The 15061-nt window shown below is 45.4% G+C and overlaps 1 protein-coding gene across 10 annotated transcripts in view; it reads right to left on the minus strand.

The window, feature by feature from the left end:
* Positions 1 to 15061, minus strand: part of LRRFIP2 (LRR binding FLII interacting protein 2) — a 191614-nt gene that overhangs the window by 104462 nt on the left and 72091 nt on the right. For 6 of the 10 annotated variants that reach the window (XM_063452046.1, XM_063452049.1, XM_063452047.1 and 3 more), the window contains exon 4: positions 13272 to 13322. The exons of the other annotated variants lie outside the window; for them this stretch is intronic. In XM_063452046.1, coding sequence (XP_063308116.1) covers positions 13272 to 13322 — 51 coding nt within the window. The remainder of the gene's footprint in view (positions 1 to 13271; positions 13323 to 15061) is intronic. 10 annotated transcript variants of the gene reach the window in all.

Raw genomic sequence — 15061 nt, forward strand, 5'->3', positions numbered from 1 at the left:
ACAGAAGAAGGCTATGTACAGTTACACAGAAGAAGGCTATGTACAGTTACACAGAAGAAGGCCATGTACAGTTCCGCAGTAATATACTATGTACAGTTACACAGTAATATACTATGTACAGTTACACAGAAGAATGTTATGTACTGTTACACAGAAGAATGTTATGTACTGTTACACAGAAGAATGTTATGTACAAATACACAGAAGAATGTACGTACAGTTACACGGAAGAGTTGTACGTACAGTTACACGGAAGAGTGTTATGTACAGTTACACAGAAGAGTGTTATGTACAGTTACACAGAAGAGTGTTGTGTACAGTTACACAGAAGAGTGTTGTTGTGTACAGTTACACAGAAGAGTGTTGTTATGTACAGTTGCACAGAAGAGTGTTATGTACAGTTACACAGAAGAGTGTTATGTACAGTTACACAGAAGAGTGTTATGTACATTTACACAGAAGAATGTTATGTACATTTACACAGAAGAATGTTATGTACGGTTACACAGAAGAATGTTATGTACGGTTACACAGAAGAACGTATTGTATGTTTACACAGAAGGATGTTATGTACGGATGCACAGAAGAGTGTTATGTACAGTTACACAGAAGTGTGTTATGTGCTATTAATCTGAAGAAGTGGTATGTACATCTTATCTGAAGAGCGAAAGGTACATTTTATCGGAGAATGGAATGCACAGTTCCTCACCTGTACATCTCTGAAGGTCCTGACTTGTGTGTGCCCCATTGATTGGCCTGCTTTGTCTGTGCTCCATTGATTGGCCTGCTTTGTCTGTGTCCCATTGATCTGGCCTGTGCTGTCTGTGCCAGAATGTCTGCATGCCAAGCCTACTGCCACATACTCACGCTTGTGCATTGCATGCGCTGCCCAACTTGCCTTGGTCACTATATGGGGTGCTGCCCCTATCTCCCTGCCGGTGACTCTTGTCCTCTATACTCCTTGAAGCCGCTTTGCCTGGGACCGCTGCACAGGAGAACCCTTATCCCGGTTAACAGTGCAGACAATGACTACTATGGCAGTGACCGCCTCTGTGGAGTTAGGCTTCAGCCAGGGTCCTCCCTTAAGCTTATCAGGAGCATAACGCTAGAGGGCCCACCTTTAAAACGGCAGACAACTTGAACGAGTCAGACTCATCTGGAGGAGAGCAGGCAAGGGCACATAAGCGCTACTGGAAGGGTGAAGGCCCTGAACCAGTGACTTGAATAAGTCAGACTCTCCTTGAGGAGAGCAGGCAAGTGCGCATGAGCGCTACTGGAAGGGTGAATGCCCTGAACCAGGCTCCCGGAAAGATAAGACTCAGAGGAGTGGCTAACCCCTGTGCAGTCGGCCAGACGGCCCTGCCTATATGGCGCGGGGGAGGCGATGACCACCGGATGCGGAAGTGACCACTTTCTTAAAAAGGCAGCTGACTTGGAGGAGTCAGACTCTCTGAGTGGAGAGCAGTCAAGGGCGCATAAGCACTATGGGTAGGATGAATGCCCGGAACCAGACGCCCGGAAAGATTAGACTCCGGAGAAGTGTTTAGCCCTGATATGATCGACCTTGACAGCCAGACGACACTGCCTATGTGGTGCAGGGGTGAAGGTCCCCGTAAACCCCCCACCATGGCTGCCCTAGCTGAATGGCAGGCAGACCGGTTCCCCTCGGAGTGAGAGGACGATAGGGGTGTGGATTATGATGACGGCCCCTAGTGGCACCATGAGATGTAGAACAAAGTCAACTACAGGGGCCCCGACGACCTTGGAAGAAGAGGTCGTCTCGTGAATCGCCCCTGTTCGACCCTCTATCCATTGCTCTTTGGAATGATCTCTGCCCGATCACCTAGCACCATCGGTGCGTTTCTGGGCCTGTAGACCGCAGGCTTGAGAAACCCGCAGGATAATTCAAGTATTGGTATTCCCAGCCGGGCTCCCGAACAAAGTAGCTGCAAACTCAAACTTAGACCCCGATGGGGCACTGCGGTTTTGCTGGTTAAGCACCTGTCTAGTATTCAGGAGATCCTGAGTGCGGCCCACCGCAGTGCCTATACTATTAAGTCCGCACTGGAAAGCCGATTGTTCTCCGCTACACGAGTGAGTTGTGCTAGCGGAACATACGAGGAAGTATAAGAGCTGTCCTTTTTTCATGGAAGTACTTCACAGAGGCTTATCTCAGCTCCAACCTGTACCTTTTATAGGGGATTGGACCCTTGAACCGGAATTTCACACTTGCCTCCACTTTCGGATGACATCCCAGACGGGGCCCCGAGTCTGGGGTGGCAGACGACCCTATCCTAAACGCAGTTTGGACCGCTGGAGGTGCTTGGGATAAAGGGATCTTAGCCCCTCGGAGTCCTGGCAATATTCACTAGTTACTGTGAATTAGACGCGGCCCTCAAGAAACTTCTAGGGACCGCGGGACCCAGTTCTGGTAAGGTGGCCTCTATTTTCTCCCTGGTGAGATAGGTATCTTGTGCAGTCATTTGGGCGACAATACAACCTGGTTGGCAGGTTGGGAGGAATTGAGGACATTCAGGAATACCAGAACTATCTGAAGAGATCTTGCTCGTTTTCCATGCGTTGGGACCCGGACGCGACTCTTCATCGATATAGGACATCTTACTGTACGGTCTACCTGGACGGGCTACCTGGAAAGGTCAGACGCTTCCTGCTTTTTTGCCTTGTTTCGAGTCCATGGATTTCGTTTTTTTTTTTTCAACCAGGGAAATATCGACCTCCTCTACGTCTCAAGGAGTGGAGTCCTGGAGGACGGATTAGACGCAAGGGGGTGACCCCTACGCTCTCCTCTGCCCGAGTTCTCATACATATGGAATAGTTTTCTCTGGGAGGACCCGGCGTCAAGACTTTAGTCCACGGAGGAGGACCCATCAGGCCCCGACCAGTTCGGCTGGATGACGGACCCGTTTTCTCAGCGATGGACGCTTCCCTCAGGACCTTTCTACAGGTGCCTCGGTCTGCTTGTACTTTGGAATTATGATCTCCGTTTCGGCAGAGTTGAACCTAGTACCTGGATTCCCTGGATCCTTGCTCATTTGATCTCGGGGATTGTGAGACTTTGGTCTGCATGGCGACCCTGACGTAGTTTGATCTCCTAATTTTGCTACTGCTTTTACAGGGTTCGGGTATTGTTCGGTCACTTTATTACCGGGGACTGCCATATTAATTAGATTAGGAAGCGCGTAGGACTGATGTCGGCGGGCCTCGCTCTGCTTAGAATTCCCTTTACGATTCCTGAGGACGGGTATTCATCTCCCCAAAGGATACAAGCATTTTTGTCAAGCACCTATGGTGGGTTCTGTCGGGGTTTGCCCATTCACTGATTCTGGATTTATTTCAGTTATTATACCTTGTTTTTCTTTCAGATGGGTTCGGCGGTTCGGACCTTAGTTGTCTATCAGCCTTAGTCGGACCTGAGGGTCATATTCTTACTTTGGTAGCGCTCCCACCTTTAGGCGGTGTTCGACGTCACCGTTTGTTTAAATGGTTCTTCCCTTTTTCTCGCCCTTCATGTACCGCTTTGTTGTGGTTGGCATTGGCGGGGCGTATAGGTTTTTTCGGTTCACTTCAGTCCGTAACACGGCGACTTCAGGTACCGACATGGCGGGCGTTTTTCTCCAAGACATTGTACGCTTTCCTGACGGTTACGAGGAGCTATCTTCATAGAGTTTAGGTTGGTACGGCGGATCGTGTTTCTTTGGTCTTTGCTGTCCGAGCGTTAAAACAACAAATATGAAGCCTCCTGTCATGCTATAAAATTGTAGATTATACTAGCTTTAGAGTAACTATAATCTCAATTGTATTAATGACAAGAGGCGAATATTTCCCTCCCCGTTTCTCCCTCCCTTTGTTGTTTGTTGGTTTGACTGACTTGTTGTTTATTCACCTGGTCTCCTGGGCTAGGTTAGTTATCTGGGGGAGTTGGGGTTTATCTGGGATACGGTACCGTCAGTATTTTATGATGGGGATTCAGGTTTTTTCACTATCTGGGATATTATACTGTCAGTATTTACGATGGGGATTCATGTTTTCTCAGTACATTTCATTTGCTAATCAGTGTTTTCGACTCTGTTTATCTCGTTTCAGTTTAATGGTTTGGCTACAGTTCTTAGATCCGACTACTCTACAGGATAAAGGTCACCCACTGGTTCCACGATTTCAAGTTCACATGGCATTCATCGTTATGTTAGGTTTGTTTCTCCTGTTATTGTATTTGTGGTGTATTGTTCATGTACTTTATTTGTCGCAGCGTGAAAGAGGAAATAGTTAGTTGGGAGAAGCCTTTTATAGATTCCTGATATTTTTTGTCTCTGGTGTTTTTATCTCTATGTTAATGTGCTGCTGTGGAGTTGCTGTGGAGTTGTGGAGTAATGTGCTGCTGTGGAGACTTAAGCAAATATGAAGCCTCCTGTCATTAATAAAATTAAGATTATAGTTACACTAAAGCTAGTATAATCTACAATTTAACTCAATAGATAAAATGTCTTTCACAAGTCAGCGGTACGTAGGAATTTATTTTTATATATATACCTGGAGTAACCCTCTGTAAAAGGTTGAGAGAAACTGTGTTAATGCATATAAAATGTATCAAAAATATGCATATACTGAAATGTGCACAAATATTTACTTTTTTAAATTACCTTTAATTAGTAGTTTGACTGATGGATGGATGATGGAGCTGCAGTTCCAGGCCCATGTCTATGAAATAGGCCCATTCATTTTAAGAAAATGTTTTGGGGTTTTTTAACTACTCTTCTTCACATGCTCTTGCTGAAGTATGAAAACTTAAAGGGACACTATAGTCACCTGAACAACTTCAGCTTAATGAGGTTGTTCAGGTGAGTGCTACAGCTCCCTGCAGCCTTTTTCTTGTAAGCTGAGAAAAAATGCAGTGTTTACATTAGAAGCTTGGAACACCTCTTGTTGCAGTCAATCAGACGGTCACCAGAGGGACTTCCGAGTTCAGAGGCCCTAAAAAGGCCTCATTCACGTCTGACGTATTCACGCATGGGTGAATACTTCAGACGGGCTATCAGCACACAAAGCACTGTGAACGCGCTTTGTGTGCTGAGGCTGTCAGCACTGCTGTGGGAGTGGCTTCAGCTGACAGCTGAAGACCGAACCCACAGGGACTCTTTGAAGGGGGGTGGGGGGGGGAGGGGGGAGAGACCTACTCTCCTTCCCCCACCCCGGCCCCCACCCCTGGGCGGTGGGTGGGGGCCATGAAGATAATGAGGGGGGGACCTACTGTCCTCCCCCTCTCCGGCCCCCACCCCTGTGCGGCGGGTGGGGGCCCTAAAAATAACAAAATTGGGGGGGGACCTTCTTCTGTCCCCCCCCCGGCCCCCAAACCAGTCAATCAGAGTGTTCTTAGCCCAATTGCAGGGTGTGGCAAGGCTTTATAAGCCTTCCCCCGCCCTGCAGAGCTCAGTCTGGGTGAACATGGATTTTTTTTTTTTGCGCTCTTTTTTTTTTATTGCGTCGGTTATTATGGCTTTTTATTTGCCCTTTTTTGGGGCTGAAGAAAGAAGATTTTAGAAGAAAGAAAACATTGAATGGTAAGTTGTTTTTATCTCATTTTTTTGTTTACAGGTCCCCCCCTCATTATTTTTAGGGTGAGAGGGGAAGATAGGGAGATAATTTTTTTTTTGGGGGGGGGGGCAGGGGGAAGGGTTAACTAGGGCCCCCCCCTTTGTATTTAGGGCCCCCACCCACCGCTCAGGGGTGGGGGCCGGGGGGACAATAGGTCCCCCCCTTATTGTTAGTTTTAGGGCCCACACCCACCGCTGAGGGGTGGGGGCGGGGGGGGCACAATAGTTCCCCCCCTTATTGTTAGTTTTAGGGCCCCCACCCACCGCTCAGGGGTGGGGGCCGGGGGGGGACAGTAGGTCCCCCCCCCCTTATGGTTAGTTTTAGGGCCCCCACCCACCGGCTATGGGGTGGGGGCCGGGGGGGGACAGTAGGTCCCCCCCTTATTGTTAATTTTAGGGCCCCCACCCAAAGCTCAGGGGTGGGGGCCGGGGGGGGACAGTAGGTCCCCCCCCCCTATGTTTAACAATATGTGTGTTTGTATGCAAACACTATATATAGAAAAATCTCTATATATAGTGTTTGCATGCAAAGTTTGGAGTAGGAGGGGGCGGGTATAGAATGCGAGCTGAGCTGTCAGACAGCTCAGCTCGCGAACGCGCATTCCACGCACATGCGCGGTAAAGCGCTGAGTCTCTTCATAGGGCGGCTGTCAATGCCGCTCTATGAAGAACGCGACTGGTGCAGCGTGAAGCCGCGCATGCGCACCACATCGCGATGACGCTTCTCTCAGAGAAGCATCCTATTGGGCCCCGCGATTTCGTCATTTTGACGAAAAAGGGGGCGCGGCATGGCTGGGAGCTCGGCGCTGGAACGGAGGTAAGTTTTTAATATGAAAAAGCCTCGAAAATATTTTTTTTTTTGCAGAAAGTACATATAAAAGCAAGAAGGAAGGCTGGGGGACCTGTCTTTCTTGCTTTTATATGTTGACTATAGAGTCCCTTTAAGAGGTATGTAATGGCTGACAATGAATTAAGTTTAGGTAAAGCTGACTTTGCACACTATGCAATTGCTCATGCTGCTTCAGTCTAACACTGTGGCATGTTCCCTTTCTTCTACACTCCCTACATACACTTTTTTTCTGTCCTAGACCGTATAACAGGTGCTTCTGCCGGCTAGTAAGAAGGTTAGGAGAGGAGTGGACCAGCAAGAGCTATGGGATAGTTCTTAGAAAGTGTAGAGGTAGAGCATCATTAGACGCATTTATGCCAAGCTCAGGGTGCTGTCCGCACAGTATGCCTTTGGTTGGTCATCCTACATGATTGGCAGGAAGCATGACATACATTTACATCAGGCTGACCATCTAATTCTTTTTGGCCCAGTTTGTCCCTTTTGGCGGTTCTGGTTACGTGATTTACATTAGTGGCCCACCTTTTTACCCCACCCACCGAAATCCTGTTTCACCAGACACTGCTGTTAGGGGGTATGGATTTACTTGAACGATCAAAGTGAGAGATTAGCATAGGGTATGTGTTTTCTGATAGATATAGGCTGTGATCTTCCCTCCAGCGCCACCTCCACCAGATACATGACACTTGGGAGGTAAAACTGTTTGTGTTTTCTGTCGATAAGATTCTGTAATAAGGCCCAACATAATTGTCGGCACCAGGCCCAATTGGCTCTTAATCCGGCCCTGGCAGGGACTGAGTATTTGCACCATAATCATTACAGTAAGATGAAATGGTTATGGTGCTTAAAGAGACCGTTTGATTAGCTCAATATACTCTAACTGGAAGCACAATAAAACATTCTGAGGCCCTAGAAGAGATAGCGTACATTTTTTTTTTTACTTATTATACTAATTCCATTGCATTATTTTCATACCTTTTTAATTATTGAGGGAAGATTAACATAGATTATAGTTATTAGGACCTTTGATTTTTTTTATTTATTTTTTTATTTTACCCTTTAGTTGTATAGGTAAGATTGAAAAGGTGTTATTTAATAGATGGCAGGGAGTGTCCTTTTGTCACAGTAATTACTTTGCATTACATTTGAAGAGATTTAAATTGTGCCTATGGAGTAAAAATTAAAAGAGAAGTAACACATCCATTAGCTTAAGGGTTAAACAAAACTACTATACAGAAAAAGAATCAGGCAAAATAACTGCTAGTGTCATACTGTAAATGTGCAAACATGTAATCATAAGAGATCTGATATTGCAATGTTAGGAATGTAACAGATCTGGATATTCCACTTAAAAAAAGGTTACAGGCAGCAGCAGCAGCAGACTGAGATTATGCTATCCACATCCGATTCTGTCATCTATTTTACAATTTGAATAACTTCTAGCATTCTAAACTACAGCATATTAGTTACCCTGCTTTTCAACTTTAAATATGGCATTTATCTGTAGACCTTTTGGACTCCATTTGCAGAATAAAACACTTTTTACATTAGGAATCGATCACTGGTCAGAGCTCCATAGTGGTGGTCCATGTATTGCCCTTGCTACAGCTACTCCAATTATAAAAATTAAATCACTTACTAGTGATCTGACAAATTAATTGGACACAGTGCAATGTAGGTATTCTGCACACATCTTGTGTACAGAACTTTCTCAGCCAAGCCAGGTTCTCTTAGGTTGTTTTCACAGTTGGGTTTTCCATGACATGCAGTTCGGTTGTCTGTGTTCTACTGCGAGCTGTATAGCATGGGGCCATAATTTTTTTTATTTGAGTCATGTCAACTCAGCATAGTTTAATTCATGCATTTTTCATTAATAAAAATTATAGATAAGGTTTTAAATTTTGTTAGGACAACAGTGGACCTTTTACAATATACAATAGTTTCCACTAGCAAAATTAAGATATTCCTACATTTTTAATTTAAAATGAAAATGGTCATCATCTTTACATTTTCCAAATGGCCTGACCTATTTAAAGGGACAATATAGTCACCAGAACAACTACAGCTTAATGTAGTTGTTCTGGTGAGTATAATCATAATATGCAGGCATTTTCATGCACACTGCCTTTACAGAGAAAATGCAGTATTTACATTGCCCCTAGGGACACCTCCAAGTGGCCACTCCTCAGATGGCCACTGGAGGTGCTTCCTGGCTCAGTGCTGCAAAGTAGGCAGCTCTGCTGGATTTTCCTCATAGAGAGATGCATTGATTCAATTCATCTCTATGAGGAGGTGCTGATTGGCCAAAACGCTGTTTGGCTCTGCCCCCTTGCCAATTTTATCCAATCCAATGCTTTGCCCATGGGAAAGCATTGGATTGGCTAAAAATCTGCAATGCTGCTGATGTCACCAAGGGGGTGCAGCCAGTGCCAACAGACCCACACGGTGCTGGAAATAGGGTGAGTTTTCATGTTTTAAGGGGGCAAGCCATCTTAATGGAGGGTTTTGCACTATAGGGTCAGGAATACATGTTTGTGTTCCTGACACTATAGTGTTCCTATAAATTTAAAAATGACACATTTAGAGTACAGACTAACTGGTCTGGTATATTTGATAAAAAGAATAAAAACTTTTTTATTTGTAGCTTTAAAAAAAAAAAAAAAAAGCTGTCAAAGAATTATGGGATATAAAGTCCAAAAACATCTAGTAAGCCAATAGTTTCTTTATATGTGGAAGAAACAAAACAAAAAAACAAAAACTACTGTCATGATGCATGGAATATAACATCTTTATGAAATTTTGACAATGACTGTGTTGGAATTTCAGTGAAATTCCAAAGCGTTCAAAAGATAGACTAAGGCAAAGTATTTCCTACATTCAACAAACCTTGACTAAGGGCAGAGCATGTAAAAGGGTACAACACTGATGTGGGCTCCTGGCAGATGGATCCCCATGAGCTGAAGAAGACCAACAGGAGGACCATAGCAGCACCTGCCAGGAGATGCACATTCAGGTAAGAAAAACAGATCGTCTCTGCACCATGTAGCCAACGGAAACCCAGGGAAAAATCAAAGTATGCAATAACCCCAGATGGGGACAGAGCTGTTTTAAAGAATAAAGAAGTAATAAGCAAATGGAAACATTTGAATTGTTTTTAAAGATTTGATATATCAGCTCTACTAGGTGGTGAGAAAAAAAAACTGAGAAAAGAAAGGAAATAAGTCATGAAATGAATAAAGGACTTTGAGGAAGCACAGTGCTGAATTGCTAAATCTGTTTAAACTATATAAAGGATAAGTGCTGCTGAAACAATTCTGGAGTGACTCCAATTAAATTGGAGAGTCTACAATTGTGTTCTCTCAAAAATCAATTTCCATGCCAGAAAAAACAAGCACATGGGCTGTAGCCTGTGCTATACTAACAAAACTATTGTCTATGACTGGGATATTGAGATGAGAAAACCACGCTTAAATAAAAATACACACATCCTGGCAAAGTCAAGCACTAACAAACATGGCACAATCCTAACCTGGCATGTCATAATGTACATGTGAAAGGGCATTAGTGGCTGAAAGCTCACATCATATCTTATTTTTAACATTTGGAAAATGAGCCAAGATCTTGCAAGTAGGATGTGATTTATAACTGCAAAAGTCATCAACGGTGCTGGTAGAAGTAAACAGATATTCCTAAAACGATGGATTTCATACCATAATGTCACGTTCCTTAAATAGCATTTTAATATATTTCAGAATCAAATCCCAATTATTACTAGAAAGCTTTAAAGCAAATTAAAGCATTTAAATAGGGTCTGTGGCTATGTTTATGTCTCCAAGAAAAAAGGAATAAGGGTTACCAGATGACATTTTAAAAACGATGAACCTGATTTTTCAGAGAATAAGCCACAGCAGTGTGCATCCACAGGTCAGGTAAAATAAGTAATACTTTACTAACACAAGCCATAGCCCAGGGTGGGGAGAGGGTGGGGGGGAGGGTGGAGCCATCATTCATGCCTTCTCAGAGCTCTGTGTTGTTTACACGAGCTTGGCAGTACTATTACGACTGATACTCACCAATTGTTCCTATTTGGTATTCTAACAACCCAGCTAGAGATAGGGAAGAAATCTAAGAAGCTCCAGAGAGGTCCAAGCTCTAATTCCCAAGATATAGAGACTTTAGTATGGCAGGCTCCAAACATCCAACATGGTGCCCCGGGAGGCCACTTTCTTGATGAGGATAGCATAACAGCTCAAACACCAGCATACTCCCAGGTACCATGAGCCCCTGGCACAGGTGGACACTGCCCCATCCATAAAGCCAGATATTAAGATCTTGCTAACTGACTATGTTCCAGGAAGACATGGCGGTAGTCCGTGAGGAGGTGGCTGCACTTATTAACCATATAGTGACAGTGAAAGGAGTGCCGGGGTGGCACAAACATTTACTGATGCTACCCATGGTTCATTACAGAAACGTTGTGTGGATATGTCTGCCATATGGAGCTATAGACAGGTGGCAAGAGCATGTAAAAAGGCAGTTTGTAAAATATAAACTTATGCTATGAAATGATTGGGGGAGGGATAAAGACAGTTATGCACACTGTTTACAATTGTAAACATACATTTTTCATTATTATCCAGTTATTACAGGACCATTTTGGTCCAGTTTCCACTAAGTATTAACACTTGAAGGGATGAAACAAACCTGAGTGATATTTGCCATATACAAGATGGCAAAAATGGAATATAGAAGAAGGTACATACTTTTTAAAAGCTAGTCTAAATGAAGAGTCAACTGGGGTTAATGTAAAAACTAAAAAGAAACACGTTTTCTTTATTTCCATGTTAACGATTTAAACTACCGTATTTATCGGCGTATAACACGCACCGGCGTATAACACGCACCTCATTTTTAGAAAGAAATTCCAGGAAATTTCCCCCCCTCCCATAGTATTCCCCCCCTCATCCCATAGTGTTCCCCCCTCATCCCATAGTGTTCCCCCCTCATCCCATAGTGTCCCCCCCTTTCCATAGTATTCCCCCCCTCCCATATTATTCTCCCCCCCCTCCCCTCCCATAGTATTCTCCCCCCCTCCCCTCCCATAGTATTCCCCCCCTCCTCTCCCATAGTATTCTCCCCCTCCCCTAGTATTCTCCCCCCCTCCCCTCCCATAGTATTCTCCTCCCCTCCCCTCCCATAGTATTCTCCCCCCCTTCCCTCCCATAGTATTCTCCCCCCCTCCCCTCCCATAGTATTCTCCCCCTCCCCTAGTATTCTCCCCCCCTCCCCTCCCATAGTATTCTCCTCCCCTCCCCTCCCATAGTATTCTCCCCCCCTTCCCTCCCATAGTATTCTCCCCCCCTCCCCTCCCATAGTATTCTCCCCCTCCCCTGCCATAGTATTCTCCCCCCTCCCCTCCCATAGTATTCTCCCCCCCTCCTCTCCCATAGTATTCTCCCCTTCCCCTAGTATTCTCCCCCCTCCCCTCCCATAGTATTCTCCCCCCCTCCCCTCCCATAGTATTCTCCCCCCCTCCCCTCCCATAGTATTCTCCCCCCCTCCCCTCCCATAGTATTCTCCCCCCCTCCCCTCCCATAGTATTCTCCCCCCTCCCCTCCCATAGTATTCTCCCCCCTCCCCTCCCATAGTATTCTCCCCCCTCCCCTCCCATAGTATTCTCCCCCCCTCCCCTCCCATAGTATTCTCCCCCTCCCCTCCCATAGTATTCTCCCCCTCCCCTCCCATAGTATTCCCCCCTCCCCTCCCATAGTATTCCCCCCTCCCCTCCCATAGTATTCCCCCCTCCCCTCCCATAGTATTCTCCCCCCTCCCCTCCCATAGTATTCTCCCCCCTCCCCTCCCATAGTATTCTCCCCCCCTCCCCTCCCATAGTATTCTCCCCCCCTCCCATAGTGTACTTCCCCCCCCTCCCCTCCCATAGTGTACTTCCCCCCCCTCCCCTCCCATAGTGTACTTCCCCCCCTCCCCTCCCATAGTGTACTTCCCCCTCCCCTCCCATAGTGTACTTCCCCCTCCCCTCCCATAGTGTACTTCCCCCTCCCCTCCCATAGTGTACTTCCCCCTCCCCTCCCATAGTGTACTTCCCCCTCCCCTCCCATAGTGTACTTCCCATCCCATAATTACTTACCTGTCCTGAAGCGTGGGCCGGCTTCACAGCTTGCACCGCGGTACAGGAACTTTAATTTCATGTTCCGGTTTCCGGCGGGACTGAAAGGAAGTGTGCACACTATTGTGCACACTTCCTTTCAGTCCCGCCGGAAACCGGAACATGAAATTAAAGTTCCTGTACCGCGGTGCAAGCTGTGAAGCCGGCCCACGCTTCAGGACAGGTAAGTAATTATGGGATATCGGCGTATAACACGCACCCACGATTTTCCCCCTATTTTCAGGGGAAAAAAGTGCGTGTTATACGCCGATAAATACGGTATATTTTTATTGTGAGTTTTTCAACCCTAATTAGTAAAGAATGAACTGGTTGTCACCATTTAAAAACATAATGCACAACACCTATTTAAAGTGCAGAGAGCATATTTAGAAAACCAATTGCATTATTTTAAGGTTTCTCATAATTATTCAACAAGTTTCACATCTTGACAGTCCTTAACGTGCAACAGTACAATGGCAAAGCAAAACGTTTAATCATTCTAAAAGTCACTCCAGACAAATAAAAGGTCAGACGATAATAGCTCAACGCTTATAGTGCAAAATAATTATTACACTCGGTTAGTAATTCACACCATTTCAACCGGTTTAAGAGTGAACAAACTCATGCAGATCTGTCACTCCATTCCTACCATCCACTTTTGAATATGTCCCCATTTTTTATCATGATAGCGATGACTGAGCTAAAAAAAAGTAAAACTTCAAAGTCAGTTTTAAAAGTTATATATCGAAAACGTAAGAAAGAAAACAGGAGTATCTATAACATTTCAGCTAATGATCAATACACATGGTTGTATTTTTCAGTTATGGAACATAGTCAGGCCTGCTTAAATAACAGACATGCTGAATTGTATTCTATACATTTGTGTGCAAATAAATATACATGCTGTAAACTGAATATGTAAAAGTAAACCGAACCACAACCAATCAAATTGTTTAAACAATTGTATTAAAAATAAGAACACATCTTTATATGTACACACTAAGCTGAAGAAAGAGCAAATATTAAAATCCCTCAAAATACAGAAATGCGGGGAGCCTAGTTATCAAGAAGAGCAGACGTGTGGGTCTTGTGCTCCTGCAAACTAAGCCGATTTTTGGGTTTTAACCCTGGCCAACCAGCATTTCAACCTACCGACTGGCACTACCACACTCAGGGGTGCCCAGAGAAATAAACTGAAACTTTACCAGAGTCTGCCATTCACCGGGGGCCGGAGATCAACTGATGCTGCCTGCTGCAACATAGCTGGGGAGAGGCGGCCGATCTCCTCGCTCATCAGTCACTACAGCGTCTGAAGCACTCCTACCACCCTTCCATGGACTTGTAGGGGTTATCCCGGTCCCCACTGGACTACCTGGAGCTGCCTCCACAGCACCTACCTCCTAGCCCAAGCTGGTGCCTAGCCACACTTTAAAAGCTCTATTCCGATTAAGGCCTGTACATAGTGGACTGCCCCGAGGTGGCGGTGGCGCGTTGCTCTGGAGACGGAATGGATTTGCAACTTGCAAGGGCCCCTAATAGCTCTGTGGAGAAATTCTTGTGGCGGCTCGACGAGCATTTCCAGCACTTTTGGGCAGACCTGGAGAGAAGTGTAGCACTGATACTGCCTCACTTCCAGGTGGCAGTTTGGAGGGGTGAGAGGCAGAGAGCGCTGGGCCTAGCTGTCCCACAAGCGCCTGTTTTACCTACTACTGCCCTTCCTGGGCCGAGGGCCAGCAAGGGCTTGACCCCGAAACATCGCCCATATCGATTGAGGGTCTACTGCCACGGGCAGCTGCAAAACATCGGAAAACCCTGCTACTCACGGTCTGGGAAGGACTTGGCCCGTCAGAGGTACCGGGCCCATGGCTCGAAGATGTCAGCCTTCATACTGGCCTGGGGCTGGAGGGTGGACTCCGTCGCTCCCAACGTGCCGACACCTTTGAACGCTGCTCAGCTGCAAGTGAAAGCCTACCATGCCTGGTAATTGGCTAAACCGGAACATGCTTTGGTCACATAGAAACATAGAATGTGACGGCAGATAAGAACCATTCGGCCCATCTAGTCTGCCCAGTTTTCTAAATACTTTCATTAGTCCCTGGCCTTATCTTATAGTTAGGATAGCCTTATGCCTATCCCACGCATGCTTAAACTCCTTTACTGTGTTAACCTCTACCACTTCAGCTGGAAGGCTATTCCATGCATCCACTACCCTCTCAGTAAAGTAATACTTCCTGATATTATTTTTAAACCTTTGTCCCTCTAATTTAAGACTATGTCCTCTTGTTGTGGTAGTTTTTCTTCTTTTAAATATAGTCTCCTCCTTTACTGTGTTGATTCCCTTTATGTATTTAAATGTTTCTATCATATCCCCCCGTCTTTCCTCCAAGCTATACATGTTAAGATCCTTTAACCTTTCCTGGTAAGTTTTATCCTGCAATC

The sequence above is a fragment of the Pelobates fuscus genome, chromosome 4, assembly GCF_036172605.1.
Source record: "Pelobates fuscus isolate aPelFus1 chromosome 4, aPelFus1.pri, whole genome shotgun sequence".
Lineage (NCBI taxonomy): Eukaryota > Metazoa > Chordata > Amphibia > Anura > Pelobatidae > Pelobates > Pelobates fuscus.